The sequence below is a fragment of the Engystomops pustulosus genome, chromosome 8 (assembly GCF_040894005.1).
Source record: "Engystomops pustulosus chromosome 8, aEngPut4.maternal, whole genome shotgun sequence".
Classification (NCBI taxonomy): Eukaryota; Metazoa; Chordata; class Amphibia; order Anura; family Leptodactylidae; genus Engystomops; species Engystomops pustulosus.
The window spans coordinates 25,104,966-25,126,814 of record NC_092418.1 but is presented as its reverse complement, the minus strand read 5'-3'; the positions used below and the strand labels follow the sequence as shown (position 1 = coordinate 25,126,814).

Below are 21,849 nucleotides of genomic sequence, written 5' to 3'. Positions count from 1 at the left end.
GTAGCTGCCGATGTGATGTCACTCCTGCGCCACTATACCTTACCAGTTACCTTCAAGCAAATGTTGGAAGAAAACCCAGGCTGGTCATAAACTATGTACAATTCACTTCAAATGTTATTTTGAAAATTCATTACATTTATGGTGTGTCCTGACCATCCACTAGGAGAATAAAGAAACTTTATTGACAAAAACAAAACAATGCATTTCAGAAGAACGCTGCAACAAAAAGGGCTGCAGCGGAACATCTGCCAACCTAAACCACAGCAGCCCAAACCTGATGTAAGGTTCTCTATAACTGAAGCACAATGCACAATTATTACCAAATGTTGGCCCTCTATGTAGTAACATACAGCGCTCATAGCAAATATGTCATCAGTAATTACAAAGACTAATTTACACCCAGCCTCCAGGGGCGTTCACAGGGAATCGGACCCATATATAATACCATATGTATCAGTCATATATCTAATAGAGGTCACAGAGAGCTGGAGTTTTCTATAACGATGCTTTTACGCTCTGGGATTGTTCTTACCCCTCTCAGCTACATCCAAGCCCCCTGCTTGGAGCCTCAACGGGAGGCTTTTCAAGAAACCAGCATGGTGGTGGTCTGCGGAGCACAGTCAGGAATACACAGATATAATATTGTCACTATCAGCAGATTGAACACAAATTTAATTCAGTTATACAGAGGTATGGGGGGGGGGGGGGCTTAGAAATTCTTTATATTTTGTGAAATCAAATGCAGTGCCATAAAAAAAAAAAACAGAACTTTGTGTTCTGAAAAAGGAAGTTTCTGCATCTAAATTGTGTTTCACTTTCTTCTGGAATGACAATTATACAGCCCAGAGGCTCCGCATGGGGGAAGGGGGGAGGGTCAAGTGAATATTATAATTACAATAATTAAATACAATCTATAAAGTTGGGATAAAAAAAGATATATTTTTGCCTCTTTTCGGACCCTTACCATTACAGGCAGTCCCCGGGTTATGTACAAGATAGGTTTCCTTTAAGAACAAACCTACCATTTGATTTGATGCATTATTAACCAAACATGCCTTGACAATGCTGTAGCTACACTGATGCAGAAACATATCTTGTTTAATCCCTGAGCTGAGTGGTTTTGTTGAAAAAACACTAAAATGAATGATAATGAAGCTCTGTCGCTTCTGTGCCTGGGCTCAGTGCTTTCCTTTCACATTAGTTATGCACTGCTCAGAGGATGATGTAATCACTGTTCTCCCTGAGAGGCAGAATAATCAATTGCTGCACCAAGCCCCGCCCCCCACCCAGCTGCTGTGTACTGTATGAGTGATCCAGCACAGGTCGATTAGTCCTGTCTTAATTGTTCAGAAAGCTCAGTGTGTTATGTGGGTCCGGCTTTCTCAAGGACCTGAATTTTATAATTGTTTTTTTCAGCAAAACCACTCAGCTTCGTGATTAAACCAGATATGTTTCTGCAGCAGTGTAGCTACAGCATTCTCATGGTATGTTTGGTGCATTCTACATGAAATCAAATAGTAGATTTTCTTCAAGTTGAATTTTTATCAACTTTGTAAGTTGAGTCAGAACTGTATATGATACAACTTAACTGTAACTCTTATCATTGCCTAAGGAAAAAGTACAGTAAATTACCAACATCCAGAGGTCCGTTTGTAACTAGGGGTCATCTACAACTCTTGTTCTTGAGTCGGGGGCTGCCTGTATTCGGGTATAAGAATTTGTGTTTGGCTTATCTAATTTTCAACAGGTTCAAGGACAGTTAAAGGGTCGGCCATTGACTTCTAGTGTATCTATCTCTAATAACCAAGACCAAAGAGGGAGCTTTATCTTCCAACTTGAGGGATCTGCTATCCATGTTTTTTTTTTCTACGGGAAAAAAAAAAAAAAAAAAAAAAAAAAAAGAGGCTGCATTCTTTACTTTTTTAACGAAGGGAAGAAAGGAAAGAACAGTAGTGTGAAGTTAGCCTTCCCATTTACCTATATATTAAAATGCAGGACAGGGCTGGCCACATCCAATTGAAAATAAGTAAACAAAAAAATAGATAATAAAAAATAAATTAAACGACGTAATAATATAAAACACAGATGTTTATCGAGTGTTCTGTAGTTACCGTGCCAATAAAATATGAAAGGACAGAAAAAAAAAACCACCAAAAGCTTCTCCGTAATCTAAAAATCGTTCCATAATAAAGAGGCGGACAGTATGATGGGCCGAATGAAAAGGCTCTCGAGTCTCCTACGAGTGTGGCATTTCCCTACATTCTCTGCCAGCGTGAGCAGTAAATGAAACAAATGTATAATTAGCTGTTGTGGGCAGCGCTATTACCTTATCCATAATTGAAAAATAAGTGGTTGGTTTCATTGTTTCCTCGAGCTGAATTCGGGATCTGCTCTGCAGTGTGGAAACTATAACTATCAGCTTCAAGATGTTCTCATTCTGCTGCTCCATCTAAATGGCAAATCGTGATGTGATTTATTGTCTTCTGTTCCCGGGGAAAGAAAATCACGGTTTGACCCATACTGGGGAAATGAGGACAAAAGGCCCCCAGATCCGAAGCTGGAAATGGAGCTCATCTGTCCCTATTCACTGCCGTAGCCCGAAACGATGACTAATGGAACGGCGCTACGTCTTAAAGAGACCTCCCCCCATGTTCTCTACTGATACATTACCTACAAGTACTGGTACCATTCAGATCCATACAGTCCGTATATACTTATGGGACAGCATTTTTGTAATAAATGAGGGATTACAATTAACAACACATACAGGACCCTCAGCAGGTCCTGAAGTCCCCCAGGTATTAAAAAGTAGACCACCACTTGACTATTTCAGCAACACAGAAGTAAATTAAGCGCATCTCTCGATTGATCTCATATTCCTCGATGGACCGGTGGTCTCGTCCAAGGGTCGGGTATTGATGGCCGACATTTTCCTAGAAATTTTTTAGGATTTCTAAAAAGATCAACATCAGGTTGACAAATGACTAACCCCTCAACTGCTGCATTCAGGACTATAAAGTGCTTGATGCCAGTAGTAATTCCCCAGCAGGGCCACTATATAGTGTACAGCAGTCTTCTTCTCAGTTGGTCGGACATCCACAGATCTAACATTAACAACCTCACTCAAGGCCATCAATAACAACGTCTTGGACTATCCTGTTAAATTAATAACTATTAATATCAGTGCAAAGCTACCCCCCATCAACAAAAACATGCCGACCAAAGCATAAAGCGCCAGTATTAAAGGGGTTGTCCACTTTAAGCACATTATTGAAAATTGATATTGTTTGATGAATTTAGTTATTACATTTTCCAATACACTTTGTGTATTAATTACGGTTTAGATCTTGTTGTCTTTTGTCAAGCAACAGGAAGCGTCATTGTTTACTTCCTGTTTACTTAACATGTGATGTCAGGTGCACGGCTCGTTATCATCACACTTCTTTGATTACACTTATAACTGTGTGACCTCACATGACCAAGTATATAGCGAGCCATGCACCTGTGCGACCTCACATGACCAAGGATATAGCGAGCCATGCACCTGTGCGACCTCACATGACCAGGGATATAACAAGCCATGCACCTGTGCGACCTCACATGACCAAGGATATAGCGAGCCGTGCACCTGTGCGACCTCACATGACCAAGGATATAGCGAGCCGTGTACCTGTGCGACCTCACATGACCAGGGATATAACAAGCCATGCACCTGTGCGACCTCACATGACCAGGGTTATAACAAGCCATGCACCTGTGTGACATCACATGACCAGCGACCGGTGTTTATCCACAGGAAGTAAACAATGAAGCTTCCTGTTGCACGACAGCAAGCAGAGATCTTGGACACCGTGAAGAATTGATAGTTAAAGTATTTTAGAAAAATTTAAGGACGTTTCAGTACACAAACAATATCAGTTATTTGCTAGAATATGCTTAAAAGTGGACAAGCTATTTAAGGCCTCAAACACGAACATGTGCCTTTTATGGACATGTAATGGACCATGCACCGTTTCCGCATGGCGCATCTGGCATCACAGATTGATAGCTGCTAACCGCACTGGTGAAAATGACAGGCCACACCGTGAATATGGACCGGAACAGGACAGGCTTTATAATTTACGGCACAGTCAATCTGCACGGAGCCCTATAGAAGTATACGGGATTGTGAGTAAGCTGCAGTTTATGGGGTTGGCTAACTGTACACATATGGGCAGCACGGTGGCTTAGTGGTTAGCATTACAGCCTTGCAGCGCTGGGGACCTGGGATCAAGTCCCAGGGTTAACATCTGCAAAGACTTTGTATGTTCCCTCCATGTTTGCGTGGGTTTCCTCCGGGTCTTCCGGTTTCCTCCCACACTCCAAAACATACTGGTAGGTTTATTAGATTGTGAGCCCCATTGGGGACAGGGACCGATTTGGCAAGCTCTGTGCAGTGCTGCGTAATCTGTGTGCGCTATATAAATAAAGGAATCATTATACAAGTTGGTGTGCATGAGGCCTCAGGAAAATTTACTGCAAAAATAGCTTATGGATGGAGCTAAAAACGGCCCTATTTTGAGGATTCAAATGCAGGTGTGCCCCACATACCCCCAGCTTTAGTTATAATTCGATAATAATGCGGTTCTTATAACCCCACAAAAGTAGGCACAACATGCCCAAAAACTACAGTATTTTCAGTCTATTGTAAGAGCTCAATGGACAGGATTTAAAATTGTAATATTTGACTCCATTTCTCTGACTAAATAATTAGCAATTTATGCAAATTAATAAAATTTAACAAAAAATATATAATCTCATTTACACCGCAGGCTACTTTCTGATGATGGATGCGGCAGCTGACATAAGCCTGTTATCTGATCTCCGGTCTCTGGAAAGATTATTACCCCTCCATCAACCAAGGAACACAAAAGCAAGTCAAAAAATAAATAAAAAAATATAAGATGTGCGTCGTACATTATTCAGATGCTTATCTCCATGCAGTCTCTCTATAAAGCCTTTCTGTGAGACAAGGCGCCGCAGCAGCCAGGCTCAGTATAGTCGCCGCAGCAGCAAGGAGATGAGATATAAAGAGCGGTATATTAAGTATAACAATGCACGTTTACCTGACAATACAAAACAGGTGGAAAAAAAAAATATGTCTGCCACAAAAAAAAAATGTCACATTTCACATTCAGAGCATAAGTCAAAGTTATTTCAAACATGCGTCTCGCCTGATGTGGAGATGCAGACACTGAGGAAGAGAAAAGGCTTCAGCGGGTGATGAAGAATGGGCGACTACTGAACACAGTGCTGTATTATCTAATACATAAAGCAGCGAGCCGGGACAAGACACAATAAAAAAACTCAGTGACAGTATACAAGTCATCAAGGACAGTGTTCACATTAGGTTTTAACGGCTTGTACACACTTAAAAGGGGACAATAACGTGCACCCCACCTGCATCACTATGACCCAAAGGAAGAAAAAAAACTTTTTTTTCTTTTCAAAGAAGTGCCATTCTTATTAATGGATCGAGACCGGTATTACAGATCCTTAAAGCCATCAAATCAGTGGTCTAAGCTGCAATCCTACCTTTGTGCGCGTTGGATTAAGAAAAAATGTATTTATATTCAAAGATTGTAGCTGGACTTGCTGCATCATGTGGGTCTCCCTCAAACTGCTGCCTTTCAAAATCTCTGCACTTAAACTCCCCAATTGCCCCTTCTCTGTTATTCTGTAATAACCAGAAGTCTTCTATTGCTATTACTCAAGACTAAAAGAGAGGAATGTTACTGTGTTCAGTGAAAAAAACTCATACATTAGTGCACAAAGTCCAGCGACAAACCAGAAATATACATACACATTTCACAGTCCTGCTGCTACGAACATCATACACACTGCTTTGGTTACACATCGCTCCAGGGTCGATAACCAACACTGTCTTTGAATGTTTGTAGACTCCTTCTAAAGGGAACCTGTCACTAAACACATATTTGAAAAGTGCCATTATACAGCAGTAGAACTATCTATATACGGTTATTCATCTGGCCTGAAAAGTTCCAGTTTGTAAAGTGAACTCAACCCATTTTCTGTGCAAGCATATTTATGTCCTGCGTTGATGAGAATTCCTAAGGGAGGGGTGAGCCGATTTTTCTTCAGTGCTTCACATACAGAAAGCGTCTCTCTCAACCCTATCATTCACCCCTCCCTCAGAAATTCTCTTCAGCAAGAGACACAGTCAGCATGTGAATGATGTTGCAGAGCTGAGTTCACAGAGCTGAAAAGAAAGAAGGCCCCAGGAAGCTAGAGGTGTGGCTGAGCAGCATAGATGGCGAGTCCCCTATACAAGCCTACTGTGGAACTTTTCCTGCATGGAGAATAATATAGGGATAGTTGTACTGTTTAGTTAGTGTGACCATGTTTAACCAAAAGGTTTCCTTTAAATAGAACAACGGTGAAAATTCAGCCCAAACCGAGTGTGAACTTGGCCTTACTCTGTCTAACTCAAGAATCCCGTTTCTTTGACAAGCCACCTAATAAATCTCTTGTTCCAACCACCATATATCATTGCTGTGTAGTCTCGGTCTCATAAGCATCAATGATGTATGACAGACATAGGTTTGGTGCAAGTGTCAAACCGGTTGACCAAACCCCTCGTGAGCATGTCCTGAATTTTATCCCTTCTATATAACAAATAAGAGGGCAAGCTAAGGTTCAGGGCACTCTTCTCAAGAGAGAAGAACTAATATAACCAGTGTCCATCACCAAGAAGAACTCACTGCCCATGTTCATGCATTACACATAGCGTTGACTTTGGTGGGATAGTCTTATGCTTCCCTTTTGACACGGTTATATAATGGAAAGATGAACACGTGCAGGTCCTAGCTGAAGTACCACGTATCATAGACCTATTCTAAGCGATTCCCAAGTGGAAGTTCAAAGCTTACCGAAAACTGAAGATGTATCAACAATGGGTCCAACCATTTTATGTAATATCTAATACTCAAAGCAACTGCAGGAGGTGGTGGCCGCCAATGAAGGATAAGCCGGCTAGCATAGACCCGTCCATCAGGTCCTAGATCATACATTCATATGTGGAGAGCTTTCAATGAGATCCCGGTGCTCATAATGAGAAGATCATATCAAGTCCAGGAGCACAGATTAACGAGATGGGTCACGGAAGTAAAAGATCATCTCTCGTGAATAAATTAAGTAGTGTGACCTCTCATCCGGAGTGTTTAAATGAGCAATTAAAAGCAATCTATCATCAGTAAAGTCCTATGGTATCCGGCTGAGCTCTGCAGCATAATGGCACCCGTTTATAAAAGTGCTAAGGTGACTCTTTAAATGTATCCATCCAGAATTTGTTTTCTAAATAAAGCCTTTGTGTGGCTATTGTGTTTCACAGAGTGGTGTCCAGCCACATCAGTCATCCCTATAACTTGCTGATCGGTGGTAGATCTCTCCTTTAACACTGCATCAAGATTGCATTTCTAGGTGCCACAGAACTGGAGCTTTCTGTTAAAATTAGTCAGGAATGGAAAGTTGTAAATGCAAATAAGATTTATTCTTTTTAGGACAACTTTAAGAGAGGGCGGAGGCATGGGAAGTCGGGATGAGGGCGGAGGCATGGGATGGGCGAGTCAGAATGGCGAGCTTGGAGGTAGAGTCACATCTGTAGCAGTGCTGGTGAAGGGGGGACTCCAGGGGACATTATAACATGATTTGTGTATGACCTCCTCCTCCAGCTGCCAGTCAGCATTACTTCATATTTGTGAGTAATGACACAGTTTGATGGCCAAAGACCTGAGTGTCAAGAGGATCTGATTACAAAGGCACAAAAGCTTCTGCCTTACTTACCTGAAGACTCAGTCTCTCCAGCCTCATCTCCAGGATTTTATTCTCCTCCTCTAGCCGGCCACGTTCGGCTTCAAGCTCCTCAATTTTCAACCTGCAAGACAAGCGGAGCACAGAGAATACAATATGAAGTGACATGTTTGGAATAATAATGCACCATAGGGCACGTCCACTTCTGCAGTTCTCTCCCTGAAGACCCTTTGTATTCTACTTAACCGGACTAGAGAGGAAAATGCTCCATTGTTTACTAGGTTCTTGTCCTGTTAAATCCGCTCTGATCATTGCAGCTTCTAAACATTTGTGTTAAAAAGACCGACCACAATATATAAATATAATATACTATAATATAGATTTAAAAAAACTTGAAACACAGCACAAAGCAAATGGTTCAAATTAAGTGCAGAAACATAGAAAGTACATATTTAATATTTCTACTGCTTTATATTTTTAATTTTATAGCAACGGTAAGAAGAATATTCTGGACCTAAAGTGTCACTTTGTGGGTGGAGCAATCAGTACTCTCCCTGTCATTCACATTTTATGGGTGAAGCAATCAGGACTCTCCCTGACAATCACTATGTGTGGCCGGAGTAATCAGGACTCTCCCACACAATCACTATGTGTGGGCAGAGTAATCAGGACTCTCCCTGACAATCTATATGTGTGGGCGGAGTAATCAGGATTCTCCCTGACAATCACTAGGTGTGGGCGGAGTAATCAGGACTCTCCCTGACAATCATTATGTGTGGGCAGAGTAATCAGGACTCTCCCTGACAATCACTAGGTGTGGGCGGAGTAATCAGGACTCTCCCTGACAATCATTATGTGTGGGCAGAGTAATCAGGACTCTCCCTGACAATCATTATGTGTGGGCGGAGTAATCAGGATTCTCCCTGACAATCACTAGGTGTGGGCGGAGTAATCAGGACTCTCCCTGACAATCATTATGTGTGGGCAGAGTAATCAGGACTCTCCCTGACAATCATTATGTGTGGGCAGAGTAATCAGGACTCTCCCTGACAATCATTATGTGTGGGCAGAGTAATCAGGACTCTCCCTTACAATAATTATGTGTGGGCAGAGTAATCAGGACTCTCCCTGACAATCATTATGTGTGGGCAGAGTAATCAGGACTCTCCCTGACAATCATTATGTGTGGGCAGAGTAATCAGGACTCTCCCTTACAATCATTATGTGTGGGCAGAGTAATCAGGACTCTTGTTGTCTATTCCAGGATGTCATTCTCCAAATCCCATAAACCTACATATCACATAGGTCAGAATTTTCCCCATCACACCCTGCTCTCAGACAGAGCCTCAGAAATAACCTTTTAGGCTTTAGTTTTTTATATTGCTTCAGCAAAGGCAGAAAAGGATTCGGAAACACAAAAGCAGGACTTCTCTTTCCTCCTAGATATACTCCTGGCTTTAATAATTACGGCATATATGCTACATCCACCTTCATGCAGAAGAATGGGAGTCAAGGGCAGCATCTGAGGCCCAGAAAATGTGCCAGGTTAACCCCTCCTGACCTACAATCTTGGATTCAATGCATTTACTTCTCGGAGTAAGATCTGCAGGATCTGTAAGGGTCTCTGGTGGTTAAATTACTTGTGTCCTCAGCCATAGCAGAAAATGAGATTGTGTGGCTGGAGGAATACAGAACACTCTTCCCGTTTGTCACCTATAATACTGATAAAACCGCCATTAATACTTGGCTGTGCTCTAATGTTTAGTAAAAAAAAAAAATGAGCATAATAGTAACAAATAACAACAGATGGGCGCCTTCTATTTTCGTGTGCCAAGTGCCATCTGTAGCATCAAATATTTCTTCCCAATGTATGTATTTAAGCTGTGCTCAGTTCTAAAGCATATGTCGGCAATCTGATCCCCGTTATTTACTACACCCGGCGCATGGCGCGCACAGATATATCCATCAGCCATCTTTAATCAGTGATTATTTTTGTAGGTTAGATCAAAAGCTCCTCTGCTAGAGTTAACGCCAACACGTTGCTACCAAAAAGTAGTCCAACCTGCTGATGGTACATATAGAGAAGGATGAACTAGGCACAGGGATAAATACACATACATAAAGTTGTGTAAGAAAAAGTTTTGTGTTGTAATGACATATCACCTGTAGATAGGAAATTATGTACAGTCTGCTCAGCTCCTTCTGCTCTATAACATCCTGCCTGCAGATAGGACACTTTGCATAATGTGCTTAGCTCCTCCTGCTCTATAACATGCTGCCTGCAGATAGGACACCATGTACAATCTGCTCATCTCCTCCTGCTCTATAACATGCTGCCTGCAGATAGGACACTGTGTAGAATCTTTTCAAGTCCTCCTGCTCTATAACATGCTCGAAAACTATCCAATCATAAAAGTACACTATAAGCAGTTTTAGCCTTATTATTATTGGACTGGATTTGGGGGTTGGGACCCTAAGACTGAAGTACCCCCTTTCTGGTTGTGCAGACCCCAGAATTGTTATTATATGCTCGCAAACAATGTCAAATCTGCTGTGTCAAACACATAGACAATTACACATGCCGATGCCTTTGGTAGCTTACATGTCTACTACAGAAGGGTCTCCTTTTCTTGTTTTGCAATATTAACCCTATTCTGGATAATCTGCCTAATCCCCAAAGCATCAAATGGTGTTAATTCAAGAACACAATTTTCAGTAAAAATTCAATAATTGTCCCGAAATTATAGCAAGACCTTATACAAAGCCTCAGCACTAAGACAGTAAATCTCCTCCGGACGACAATGAGATGAGAATCTAAGGGATTGGACTTTAATTCACTTGAAAATGTCTACGTTTCTCCTCTCGCAGGTTTATTTATTTAGCTCATATGCGTTTTCGCAAGTGTTTAATTGCACCAGGTGAGAGTTCTGGACTCTCGAAACCTTTTATAATGGATCCGATAAGCAGGTATAAATCTTAGCGCCCACCTACGGTCATCAGGGCGACGCTGCTTTCCCCCGCAATCGTTAATCACAATTAGAGAAAATCAAGCTCTGCCTCCAATGTTTTCTGGACTCTTACCCCTGCGGTAACAAAGTATGTTGTCTCTCTGCACTTTCCATTACGAGAGCTACAGAATGAGAAATCCAATTTGTGCATGTAGGGAGGTGGCGTGACAGATGTGCCAGAAGGACACGATAATATCAAGTTCCATCACCTTCCTGGAAGAGGCCATCAAAGAAAGGCAGATTTAAAGAATTGCTAAGAAATGCCTTGTAAATTGAACAGGGAGTTAATGAAACAAGCTGAAGTGTGTATGGATCGAGTATTGGGTAATGAAATATAATAAAATTTGGGCACAATGTATGAGATATGAGAGTGATGGTAACTTATGTATATCGTTAGTATATGCCATCACTTTACAACCTACCACTACAGATCCCAAGTCTTCCATTAACAGTGGTGCCCCCGATTGTATAAGATGCCTCTTCCTGTGATTTCCCTGCACAGTGTTTCTTCCTACCCCAAAAACAATTAGGAGTAACCATGAAGGAGAACAATAAAAGGAAGAGGCTGCCTCATTCTACGTTATCCCAGTACAGCAGAGATCCCAAACAAGAAAATGGTGAAGATCCCTCTTCCTTCAATTTCCTATGAGGTTGCCTCTTTCTACAGCAGGGCTCCCGGTCATGAGAACGTAAGGGTCTGTCTCTTCCCATGATCCCTGAACAGTGTAGCTCGCAATCCTATAAATGAAGGGGATTCTTTTCCTACTTTTCCCCGGAACATCAATATTCCCGATTCCGAAAATGTAAGTCCTACGTTTCTCTTGTGTGGTGTTGACGAGGAGGTTGTCCACTTCCACCGTGTCGCAACACATTAGTATTCCAAATTCCGAAAATGTAAGGGCTGCATTTTGTTGCTACCGATACCAAGAATGAAGGCGCCATCTCATTCTTGTTCTTCCTGCAAACTGGAACTCCCTCTCCCGAAAACAAATGGGCTGCCTCTTTCTCCGATTTCTTGAGTAGTGTTGTTCCCGACCCTCTTGTTTCTAGATTCTTTTTACTTTTCCAGCACGTATAAGGGCTGCCTTTTCCTACGGTTCCCCTCCATGGTGTTCCTGCCGATTCTAAGAATACAGGGGCTGCCTCTTTCTATGTTTTCCCTAGACATTGGTGCTGTCAATACCAAGAATGAAGAGACCATCTTTTTCTGAGTTTTTCTTCAATGTTGATACAAGAAAGAAGAGGGGTAGCCACTTTCTTAACCCTTCCTGCACAGGAGGAAACCGAAAAGGACGCCCAATTCTACGTTTTCCTTTAATAATATTCTTCCCGATTACAGGAAGAAAGGGGCATCTTACTGTATTTCTCTTGAGCTCCCAATCCAAAGAATGAACAGATTGCTTCATTATACTTTTCCCGCACACAAGAATGAAGCGGACAATTTACAGGTACAGAGCTCTACATTTTTTTCTGTCTGCTGCCCCGGTCACCTACAGGGTAACAGCAACACAGCAAAATTTAAGTTCAAAGAGAGACCAGGCACAATTCACTGAACAGCCACTGAGGTTTTGCTGAAACAAAGTGCTATGGCCTCTTTATTATTTGCCTATTTTTTATGCGGGAAAGAATGCTGGGAAAATGATGTTGGGTCAAAGGTGGCCACGGCTTAACCGTTACTTTTTCCACGTATGGATCATCTAAAATATATCATGACATCTAGAAGATATTTATAGAGTATCTGAAAATTTTGCCTCGTGAACACAAAATTGCACTGTGTAGACCGACTGGAGTCATCTAAAATATATCATGACACCTAGAAGATATTTGTACATTTATGGAGAGTTAAGGGTTGACCAGAAAGGGGAAGAAATACTATAATTCTCCTCCACGATGTGGCTGGTCTTGCTACAGGCGCTCGCTCAGTCAGTTTGTCAAGGGACATGTTCTGGTGACTTAAATTTGATGTAATAGGGCAGGGGAGTACAGAGGAGCCTTTATAATGAGGAGTGCAGGAGGTAGCTAGATCTGCAGAATTGGAGGGTACAGGTGGAACAATAAAATAATTGTCTATAATTGGGGGAATTTAAAGTACTGTTACTTCTTTTGGCATGGAATGATTTCTTCTTATAGATTATCAGACTTTATTATAATCTTTGAACGAGTATGTTAGGAAAACTGTACACAATGCGAAATGTTTCGAGTGCAGACTCAGAGGGGGTGAATAATTCAGAGTCGTTCTCCTCCTATGTTCCAAGCCTGTGATATCATAGGTCCATGTGGCCTCTGTCTGAACCGTCGACTCCTATACATATCTTCTAGTACAAGAAGCTGAAGACCTTTCTCACTGACCTCATGGAGTTGACGGCCTCACTGGTGATGGAGGTGCTCTGCTCCGTCGTGCCCATCTGTGACTTCAGGAGACTAAGCTCCGCCGTTAGCTGCAAAGACAAAAACATTAAGGAATATAAGGTTACTAAATATACAGGGGAGGACAACAATGCTGCACCTTATGATTGAAGGTAATGAGTGCAGAAATGATTTCTTCAAGGTGACTGCTCATCTTAAAGAGGCGCCAAGGATATTTATAGGTTCAATAATTAACAGCTACAAAGTATTGATTGGAGGAAGCGGAGGAGATGAACCTGACAGAAAGCTACAGGTGGGTGGATGGATGGCACACGGAAGCAGAGTCTCGCTTCAATCCGTCTTTCTCAAGTTTCTCTTGTAAAGTGGTTGCCATGTTAAATTTTCCTTTATAAAAGTTCTTAAAGGGGTTTTCCTGGTAGATAGATCGTGATGAGTGATACTTAGGAAAACTGATCAATATATAATCATCAGGGGTCAAAAACCAAGCAAAAAATTGTCAATACCTAGCTGGAGAACCTCTTTGGGTGACTTGGTGTTGGAAGGACCTGGTTACAATGAACCTAACAAACACCACAAGTGACGGCAGCTCAGTCCTGACAATCACTGGTCTCAGCGGTGAAGCTCCGTATGAACAACTGGCCTCAGCGGTCATAAATGGTTTGTGTACAAATCATCTGCATCAGTCATCGAAACACAGACAGGAAGATAATGAAAATCTACCATCAAAATCCATCATGATAAACCAGTGGCACCAACTCATAGATCCTGAGGATAAGCGGACCTGAAGTTTCCAATCGGGGTTCAGGTGCACCCTGTCATATGGCTGGATTGGCTGCCGATCAGCCAATTAAAATTCCCTAGCAACTAGCCATGGCCATGATTGACCAGGAGTGCCCCTGTTAAGGGGGTCGCACTGGTTTCGGACGCCATCTTGACTACTGTCCGCCATCTTAGATACAGCGGCCATGTTCCCTGACCATTGTCAAGTTAATGTCATGATTCAAACTTCATTTTATGTAACATGTTTGCTCGCCTGTCAGCTAATACCCTTTGACATGTAATGAGAAGCCAGTCTGTCCTTGATTATAATATGATTCTGGAGCCACTTATCTTCTTCTTAGTATAAACAATATCTGTGTACAAGGTCTCTGAGAACTGAGCACAATTAATTCACTTTTTTCCCAGAATATGCTGATGTCCAATAGCTTAGCAGTATACTATTCACACCCCTTTGATGACTCTTCTGTCTGATATATATTATGCATTTTGATTATTAAAGGAGAGAAGATCTTGACTAAGAGATTGACGTATGTCTTGGTCTCTATGTTCAATCAAGGGTTAATTAGGACTCACCTTACAAAAGTCAAGAGGGCTGTTGGGGCCCTGCATAAAAATCCCTAACAATATTTGGCGTCCATCTGGGTGGGTTTAGGAGTAAACAACAACAACACCGAGACAGCCTCCGTGAAGAGTCCCCGCCGGCTTGGTGAACAGAACTGACCAGAGAGCTCTCAGGGTAAGATATTAATTTTTTATTGTCTACCTTGATATGTCACTTCTGGTTCACTGGTTGGACGGACCGGGTAAGACTGTCTCTGTGTTATGTATTTGCCACTGTTGTTCACTGTAACCTAAGCTCATAGTTTTTGGCAAAGAACCACTTTGTAAGGTGATGGACAGAGACTGGACAGAGACGGATGGTCAGACAGTCTGTGGCGTTAGCTGAAACTGTGGGACGGGAGGGAGTAGCCCTTAGAGGTCTGCACTGCTAAAGTAGGAGATACTTTGTTGTGATTGTCAGATTATCAGAGTGTCTATAGCACTGTTTGACTAGTGTCAATAGGGTTGCCCATAGAGGTAGAGAGCTCAATTTGTGCACGTGCAGCGGAGACCCACTCTGATCAAGTGTGCGTTTAGCTTCATTTTGGAGTCTGAACGACTTTGTGGATGACTGTAAGAACTAGTAGTGACTTGGTAAAGAGTCAGTAAGAGAGTTGACTTGGTAAAGAGTCAAGGAGAGAGTAGTTCAGTAAAGAGAGTTGATTTGGTTAAGAGTCAATAAGGGAGACTTGGTAAAGAGTCCTCTGTGGAAGTCTGGTATCTAGTTTCTTTGGGGTCGGTCACACAAGGTGTCGGATTCGTTGTATCTGTGGGGGACAGGTTTGGCAGTGTTGCAGTTGTAGACATTTGTGATGGGAAGTAAGCAAAGTAAAGTAAGCCAAGGGTGCGGACCTAGAAAAGCTACTCAGATTGTGTCCCACATGGAGGGGAAAGATGATGTAAGTAGACAAAAGGTTGTTGAGTTAAGTAGGACTGATGGAAAAGTGTAAGTTGACATGATCGGACATAAGGGCTGGTAGTTTTGTGTTTGAAGTGAGAAGTAGTATTGAAGGATTTGGGATGTGTCAGATGATCTGATGATTGTACAAGTGAGAAAACTTGATCAGATTAGGAAACAGACACTTATAGCCTCTGACTTTGACGGACGGACTAGGACAGAGTGACTGGGATTCTTCTGCGTGCCCAATGAAGAAAGAGACAGGCAATAAGGGACATTTCAAAGTTTTTGATGTGGAAAGAATTTGAGAAAAAGAGATTTAATTATATTTTCCTTGGAGTGAAAAATGGCCCCTGTAATCCAGACTCCACCCCTGTATCTGGTGGTTAGAGAAGATGACACGCCCTACCATTCTTCAGTGGCGGCCATCTTAAGTCAGTTTATTTTTCAGTGGCAGCCATTTTAAGTTATATTCCCTTCAAGTCGATGGAAGTTGATTGCTGTTGGCAGCCATAAAAGCTGTTGTGGGGCTTTGTAGGATAGCAGCTGACCATGCTTGGGGCGTCTGCTAGGGGTCTTGGGAGTGAGGGATGTTGTTTGTTTGAGTATTATTAAAATTTATTGATCCCGACAATTAGAGAAAAATACTATGAAAAAGTGTTACAATGTCTCCGGTACCTGCTTTCTGGCATTTAAGGGGTTAACAGAAGGGTGGGGGCTGTTGAAGCTGCGTTTTGTTTTGTGAAGACAGTGACCTTGATGTTCACGGAAAACTGAATTTCTCCATATTGAGTTGCTTGGAATCTGTGTTCTGTTATCTCGTGGTTTACAGGCTAGTGAGAACATTTACATTTGGGAGCGGTAGATCGCTGCGTTTAGACTTCTCCCTGACAATCTAAAAAAGACTTGAAGGAAGTTATTTGGTTGTGGAACAGGGATACAGTATGATGTGATGTCCTCCTGTGTACCCCATGAACAGACTAAGCAAGAATGAGCCCCCCAACTGTATTACAGAGCCTATGACTGACTTTTGTTCCTTTTTGATTAAAAACCATCTTAAGTGTACCTGGATTTTATTGAGACGTTGGAGTCTGGCCAGAACTTTATAGGTAGCACAGAACACTGGGCTGGAGATGTGGTGGAGGACTCTGACACATTGACGTACAGAGGGAATAGAGGATGTTTCACAGACCACGCCAAAGTGAGATTGACAACATCTCCGGAAGTCTCAACTGACCAACCCAAGTGGGCGTTGCGGGGAGGAGACATTACTGTAGTGAGTGGCAGAGACGGCCCCCACAGGGCAAGACAAGGGGGGGTGGTTATGGACAAGGATGTCAGCGAGAACAGCCCCCCCAAACAGAGTTAGTGCCTTTCATTGTAGAACTCTCCCCTGCTAGTCCGATGATGATTTTAGCCCATTCCCGGTCAAGAAAAGACTCAGAAAGAACAGCCGGATACATGTAGCATGGTCCATGACCTCCAAGCTGCCAATGAGTGTACTGAAGCCCAGTGGTCCCTAGCCCAAACTGGCAGCAGTCCCTGAGAGTGACATATTATTCACTGTTGATTTGGCAAATGCTTTCCTCTCTGTGCCCCTACATGAGGATTACCAGTACCTATTTGCCTTTACCAGTTCAGTATTCCAGTATATCTGATGTAGATTCCCAGCCAATACCCCACGGCCCTACAGGGAGTAGACTGGCAGACTGGCCCCTTACTGGATGTTCTCCTTTTCAGTATGCGGAGGACCTACTGTTTTTGTTTGCCAGGATACATTTATTGACCTTATGTGTTTTCTGTTCCAGAAGGGTTGCAAAGTTTCCTGAGACAAACTCCAGTACTGCCAGGAGAAGGTGGTCTTCCTAGGCCACTGCTTCTCAGCCACAGGCAGATACCTGACAGAGGGAAGAAAGCTGGCAGTCCAGAATGTGCCCCTGCCCTGAGGCCCTAAGCCTCTTCACATGTTTCTAGGACTGGCCAGCTCCTGCAGGCCTGGGATAAGGTCTGCTGCCCCCAGCCTGATGCTGCCCCTTTCTGACTGAATTGCCTCTTCCCCATTTGCCCTTAGTCAGGAGGCAATTGATGCATTCCATAGCCTTAAGCTGGCAAATCCTGTCTGCCCCGGCCCTAGGCACATGCCACTGAACCATACCTTTTATTTTATTTTGCACTGAGTATGTAGGCCACAGGTGTCCTAGCCCAGGAACGTGGTGGCCTCCCCAGTGGCCCACTATTAGGCACGGTTAGACTCAGTCGTGTGGGGAGCCCCTCAGGTGTCAGTAGCTGCAGGCAGCAATCTGCTCAGCAAGGCCAGTGAGCTGATCCTAGACCCTAGATCACTCAGTTACAGTTCAAACCCCACATACCTTGCACAGTGTCCTCACCCAGGTACAGCCCAAGCATCTGAGCAAAGGCCAGACAGCTCAGACTCCAGTGTGCACTCCTGATGCCCCAGGACACACTGATAAGGTGCACAGCTCTGAATCCTTCATTCTATCGCCAGTCTTCCAGGATTCAGAGAGGGGGGAGAGAAGGGTGATTAACCCAGATGTTGAGTTTTTTCTCATAGATGGCTCCAGGTCTGCAGGAGAAGACAGACGGTTCTACACTGGATATACAGTGGTCAGTGGCGCACCTGAGGTAGTACAAGCAGAACCACTCCCTCCACACAGGTCAGCGCAGGAGGTGAAGTGACGGCACTCAGGGAAGCGCTACAGCTGGTGAAAGGTAAAAGGACAAACATCTATACTCAAGGTATAGTTCTGGGGTCTAAACACAACTATGAACCCATATGGAAGGCTAGAGATTTCCTCACCTCTGCAGGGACCCCCTTTAAGCATGGCACGCTGGTTAAAGAGCTCATGGATGCTCTCTTACTTCCACAAGAGGTGAGGATAGTAAAAGGAAAAGCACACACAATTTGGTAACTCCACAAGCCAAGGGCAAGTATGTGGCTGACGGGATGGCGAAGGCAGCTGCACAGATGGAACCCAGAGACTATCCTGAAGTCTCAGCGGTGAGTTCTGAGCTAAAAGTTTGATCCACAGGTGTTCCAGTCCCTGGTGGCCCGAGTGTCATCAGAAGTGAAGGAAGTGTGGAGGAGAGCTGGAGCCCAGATGCAGATGGGACCTGGATGCTGGGAGAGAGGGTGTGCCTGCCCAGAGCCCTGCACCCGACAGTAAGTCAAGTAGCCCACTGACACACACACACATCCAAAATGGCCATGCTAGTGCTCATAAACCGCAAGTGGTTTGCCCGGGCATTACTACCCCTGTCACTAGACTAGTGAAAGCCTGAATAGTCTGTGCCCGCCACAACCCGGGTAAGGTGGTAAAGACCCCACAGAAGGTGACACCCAAGCTGCTGTATCCCTTCCAGAGACTGCAGATGGATTTTATCCAGCTACCAAAAAGTGGTACGTAGGAGTACGTGCCTGTGTGCATTGATCTCTTTCCAGGGTGGCCAGAAGCTTCTCCCACGACCAAGGCTACTGCCAGAGCTGAGGCAAAGAAGTTGGTGAGTGAGATTTTTCTGCAGGTTTGGACTTCCAGAGACCATAGAGTCCAGTCGCAGAACCCACTTCATTGGACAGGTAAAGACCTGAAACCTTGTCCCTCCTGGGTGTAGAACAGGCCCTGAACACCCCTTAGCATCCCCAAGTTAGTGGTGGGATTGAAAGACTAAACGGCACTCTTAAGTTAGAGATCCAGGAGGCCATGGAAGAAACAGGGAAACCATGGCGTGAGTGCTTTCCTGCTGCCCACCATTCAGTTAGGACCACACCCACCAGAAAGATGGGATTGTCCCCCTTTGAAGTACTTTTTGGCTGTGCACCCAGACTAAGCCCCTACTTCCCACAGACCCTATAGATGATGGCAGGAAACCAGGTGGAACATGCCACACAGTTGAGCCAGGCCTTGGAAAAGGTCGGCAAAAGTGTTTCTGATTCCTTTTTCAGATCCAGACAGAGACCTCAGGACGCATAACCTGAAGCCTGGAGACTACGTGGTGGTAAAGAGACACCAGGGAGAGAGTCTGGAGCCTCGCTACGATGGTCCTTTCCAAGTCCTGCTGACCAGTGCCACGTCTGAAGCTAGAGGGAAGTCAGCATGTTTCCACGCTTTCTATTGCAAACTTACTTCTTGCTAGCTGGTCTCTTCTGACTGACTGTATGCTCAGGAACACCCCAACCATGACTATCACTGTATCTATAGGGGTGACCAGGATGCCCCCAGGGTAGGAGACTTTACCTACAGTTGGTGCAACAAGACAATGACCTTCTTTAACATTGACAGCACAGGTAACCCTGTCTTAGCAGTGTCTGATGTGTACAGGATTTGTGGGGATAGGAGAGTCAGGTCAGGCCTAGAGGCTGGGAAGGTGAGTGTGCTGTGATAAGATTTGTGCATTCCTTCCTCGTGATCCCCAGGGATAAGATTGATCAGACACATAAGAAAAGGTAGAGAATCCCAAAGGATTCTGGAGGTCTGAGAGAGAAGCGCCTAGATGACAACGTTTATATAGATACAGTGGGAGCACCAAGGGGGGTCCCAGATGAGTACAAGGCCCACAATAAGATATGGGCAGGTCTAGAGTCCATTATTCCCCAGAGAGCTATGAGCAAAGATGTTGGTTGGGTAACTGTTTTTTTATTGTAATCAACAGAGATTTGTGATTGTATCCGGAGATGCTTCCCAGAACCGCATGGCTTTGGAACATGAACCTTGCTGAGAAGGGAGGAGTCTGTAAGATGGTGGGAGTGGCTTGTCACATATACATCCCAGATGACATCGGCCCCTATGGATCCATTACCCATGCTCGTGAAAAGATTAAAGGACTGTCCAGGAAACTCAAGAGAAACTCTGGAGTGGACACTTTGTCCTTCATTTTGTGGTTGGGGGATTGGAAGGGTTTCCTTTAAGTGGGGGTAATATTGGGGATTGTGATTTTGCTCTTGTCACTTATTGCGCGTTGTGTGGTCCCCCTCATCAAGTCCACCATGTCCCAGATGTCCGTCCAGGCGGTAGGAACCACGACAGGAGAAGTGCCCGGAGCGGAGGATGCTGCTGCCTGTTTACAAACCTATGGACTATGGGAACTCAGTGATGTGATTTGAGTGTGCGGGCCTGTAACCCCTGAGTGACCAGCCTCCAGGGGATCTGGTGAAGAGTTAACAAGTCCAGCAGGTAAGGGCTTAGCCTACCTGTGGGTACCTGGAGCTTGAGGAGGTCGCTCAGGATGGAGTTACAGGCCAGCAAAGCTCAAAAGGGGGGAATTGTTAAGGAGGTCGCACTGGTTTCGGACGCCATCTTGACTACTGTCCGCCATCTTAGATACAGCGGCCATGTTCCCTGACCATTGTCAAGTTAATGTCATGATTCAAACTTCATTTTATGTAACATGTTTGCTCGCCTGTCAGCTAATACCCTTTGACATGTAATGAGAAGCCAGTCTGTCCTTGATTATAATATGATTCTGGAGCCACTTATCTTCTTCTTAGTATAAACAATATCTGTGTACAAGGTCTCTGAGAACTGAGCACAATTAATTCACTTTTTTCCCAGAATATGCTGATGTCCAATAGCTTAGCAGTATACTATTCACACCCCTTTGATGACTCTTCTGTCTGATATATATTATGCATTTTGATTATTAAAGGAGAGAAGATCTTGACTAAGAGATTGACGTATGTCTTGGTCTCTATGTTCAATCAAGGGTTAATTAGGACTCACCTTACAAAAGTCAAGAGGGCTGTTGGGGCCCTGCATAAAAATCCCTAACAGCCCCACTGGGAGGAATCAATTTGCCTCTTGGCTATTTGCCTGTTAATCCAGCAATATGACCCGGTTGCGAGTGCACCCAAACCCTGAACAGAAACTTTGGGTCCGCTCATCTCTACCCCTGACTGTGGTAATCGTCTTATATTTGTTATTCACGGCCTCTTCTAAAAGTAGCTTACAAATTATGCTAATAAGCCAGAAGTGCTCTGGGGGTTGTTACCAGAGACCCCTCCATGCTGTATCTTCAAAGGCTGTTACACTGTGTCCCTCCCACTGTGTTAGACTACATCAGGCAGAGAAAGGAGTGAAGTGTAGAGTGGAAACAGTGTTAAAGCCTATAGAGCTACAGCACAAACGGATACTGGCAACGCCCCTCAGAGCCCTTCTGACTCATTAGCATAATTTTAAACGCTGATTTTAGATGGGAGAATATATAATATTACCACAGTCATGGTGCCTGGACCTATGCATAAGGGTGTACCACGATGGATTTTGATAGATTTATTTTATCACTTTACAATAGTAATATATATTAATAATATATGTGGTTCTTTTTAGCAGTCATTTTTGGAAAGCCGAAAACCTATTTTAAGTCATCGATAGG

At 43.7% G+C, this 21,849-nt stretch overlaps 1 protein-coding gene across 6 annotated transcripts in view; it reads right to left on the bottom strand.

Annotated features, from left to right (window-relative positions):
* The window catches only part of MAD1L1 (mitotic arrest deficient 1 like 1), a 438,339-nt gene that overhangs the window by 186,740 nt on the left and 229,750 nt on the right, over positions 1 to 21,849 (bottom strand). For all 6 annotated transcript variants that reach the window (XM_072120358.1, XM_072120362.1, XM_072120360.1 and 3 more), the window contains 2 exons: positions 13,167 to 13,255; positions 7,843 to 7,933 (listed from right to left, as the gene is read on the bottom strand). In XM_072120358.1, coding sequence (XP_071976459.1) covers positions 7,843 to 7,933; positions 13,167 to 13,255 — 180 coding nt within the window. The remainder of the gene's footprint in view (positions 1 to 7,842; positions 7,934 to 13,166; positions 13,256 to 21,849) is intronic.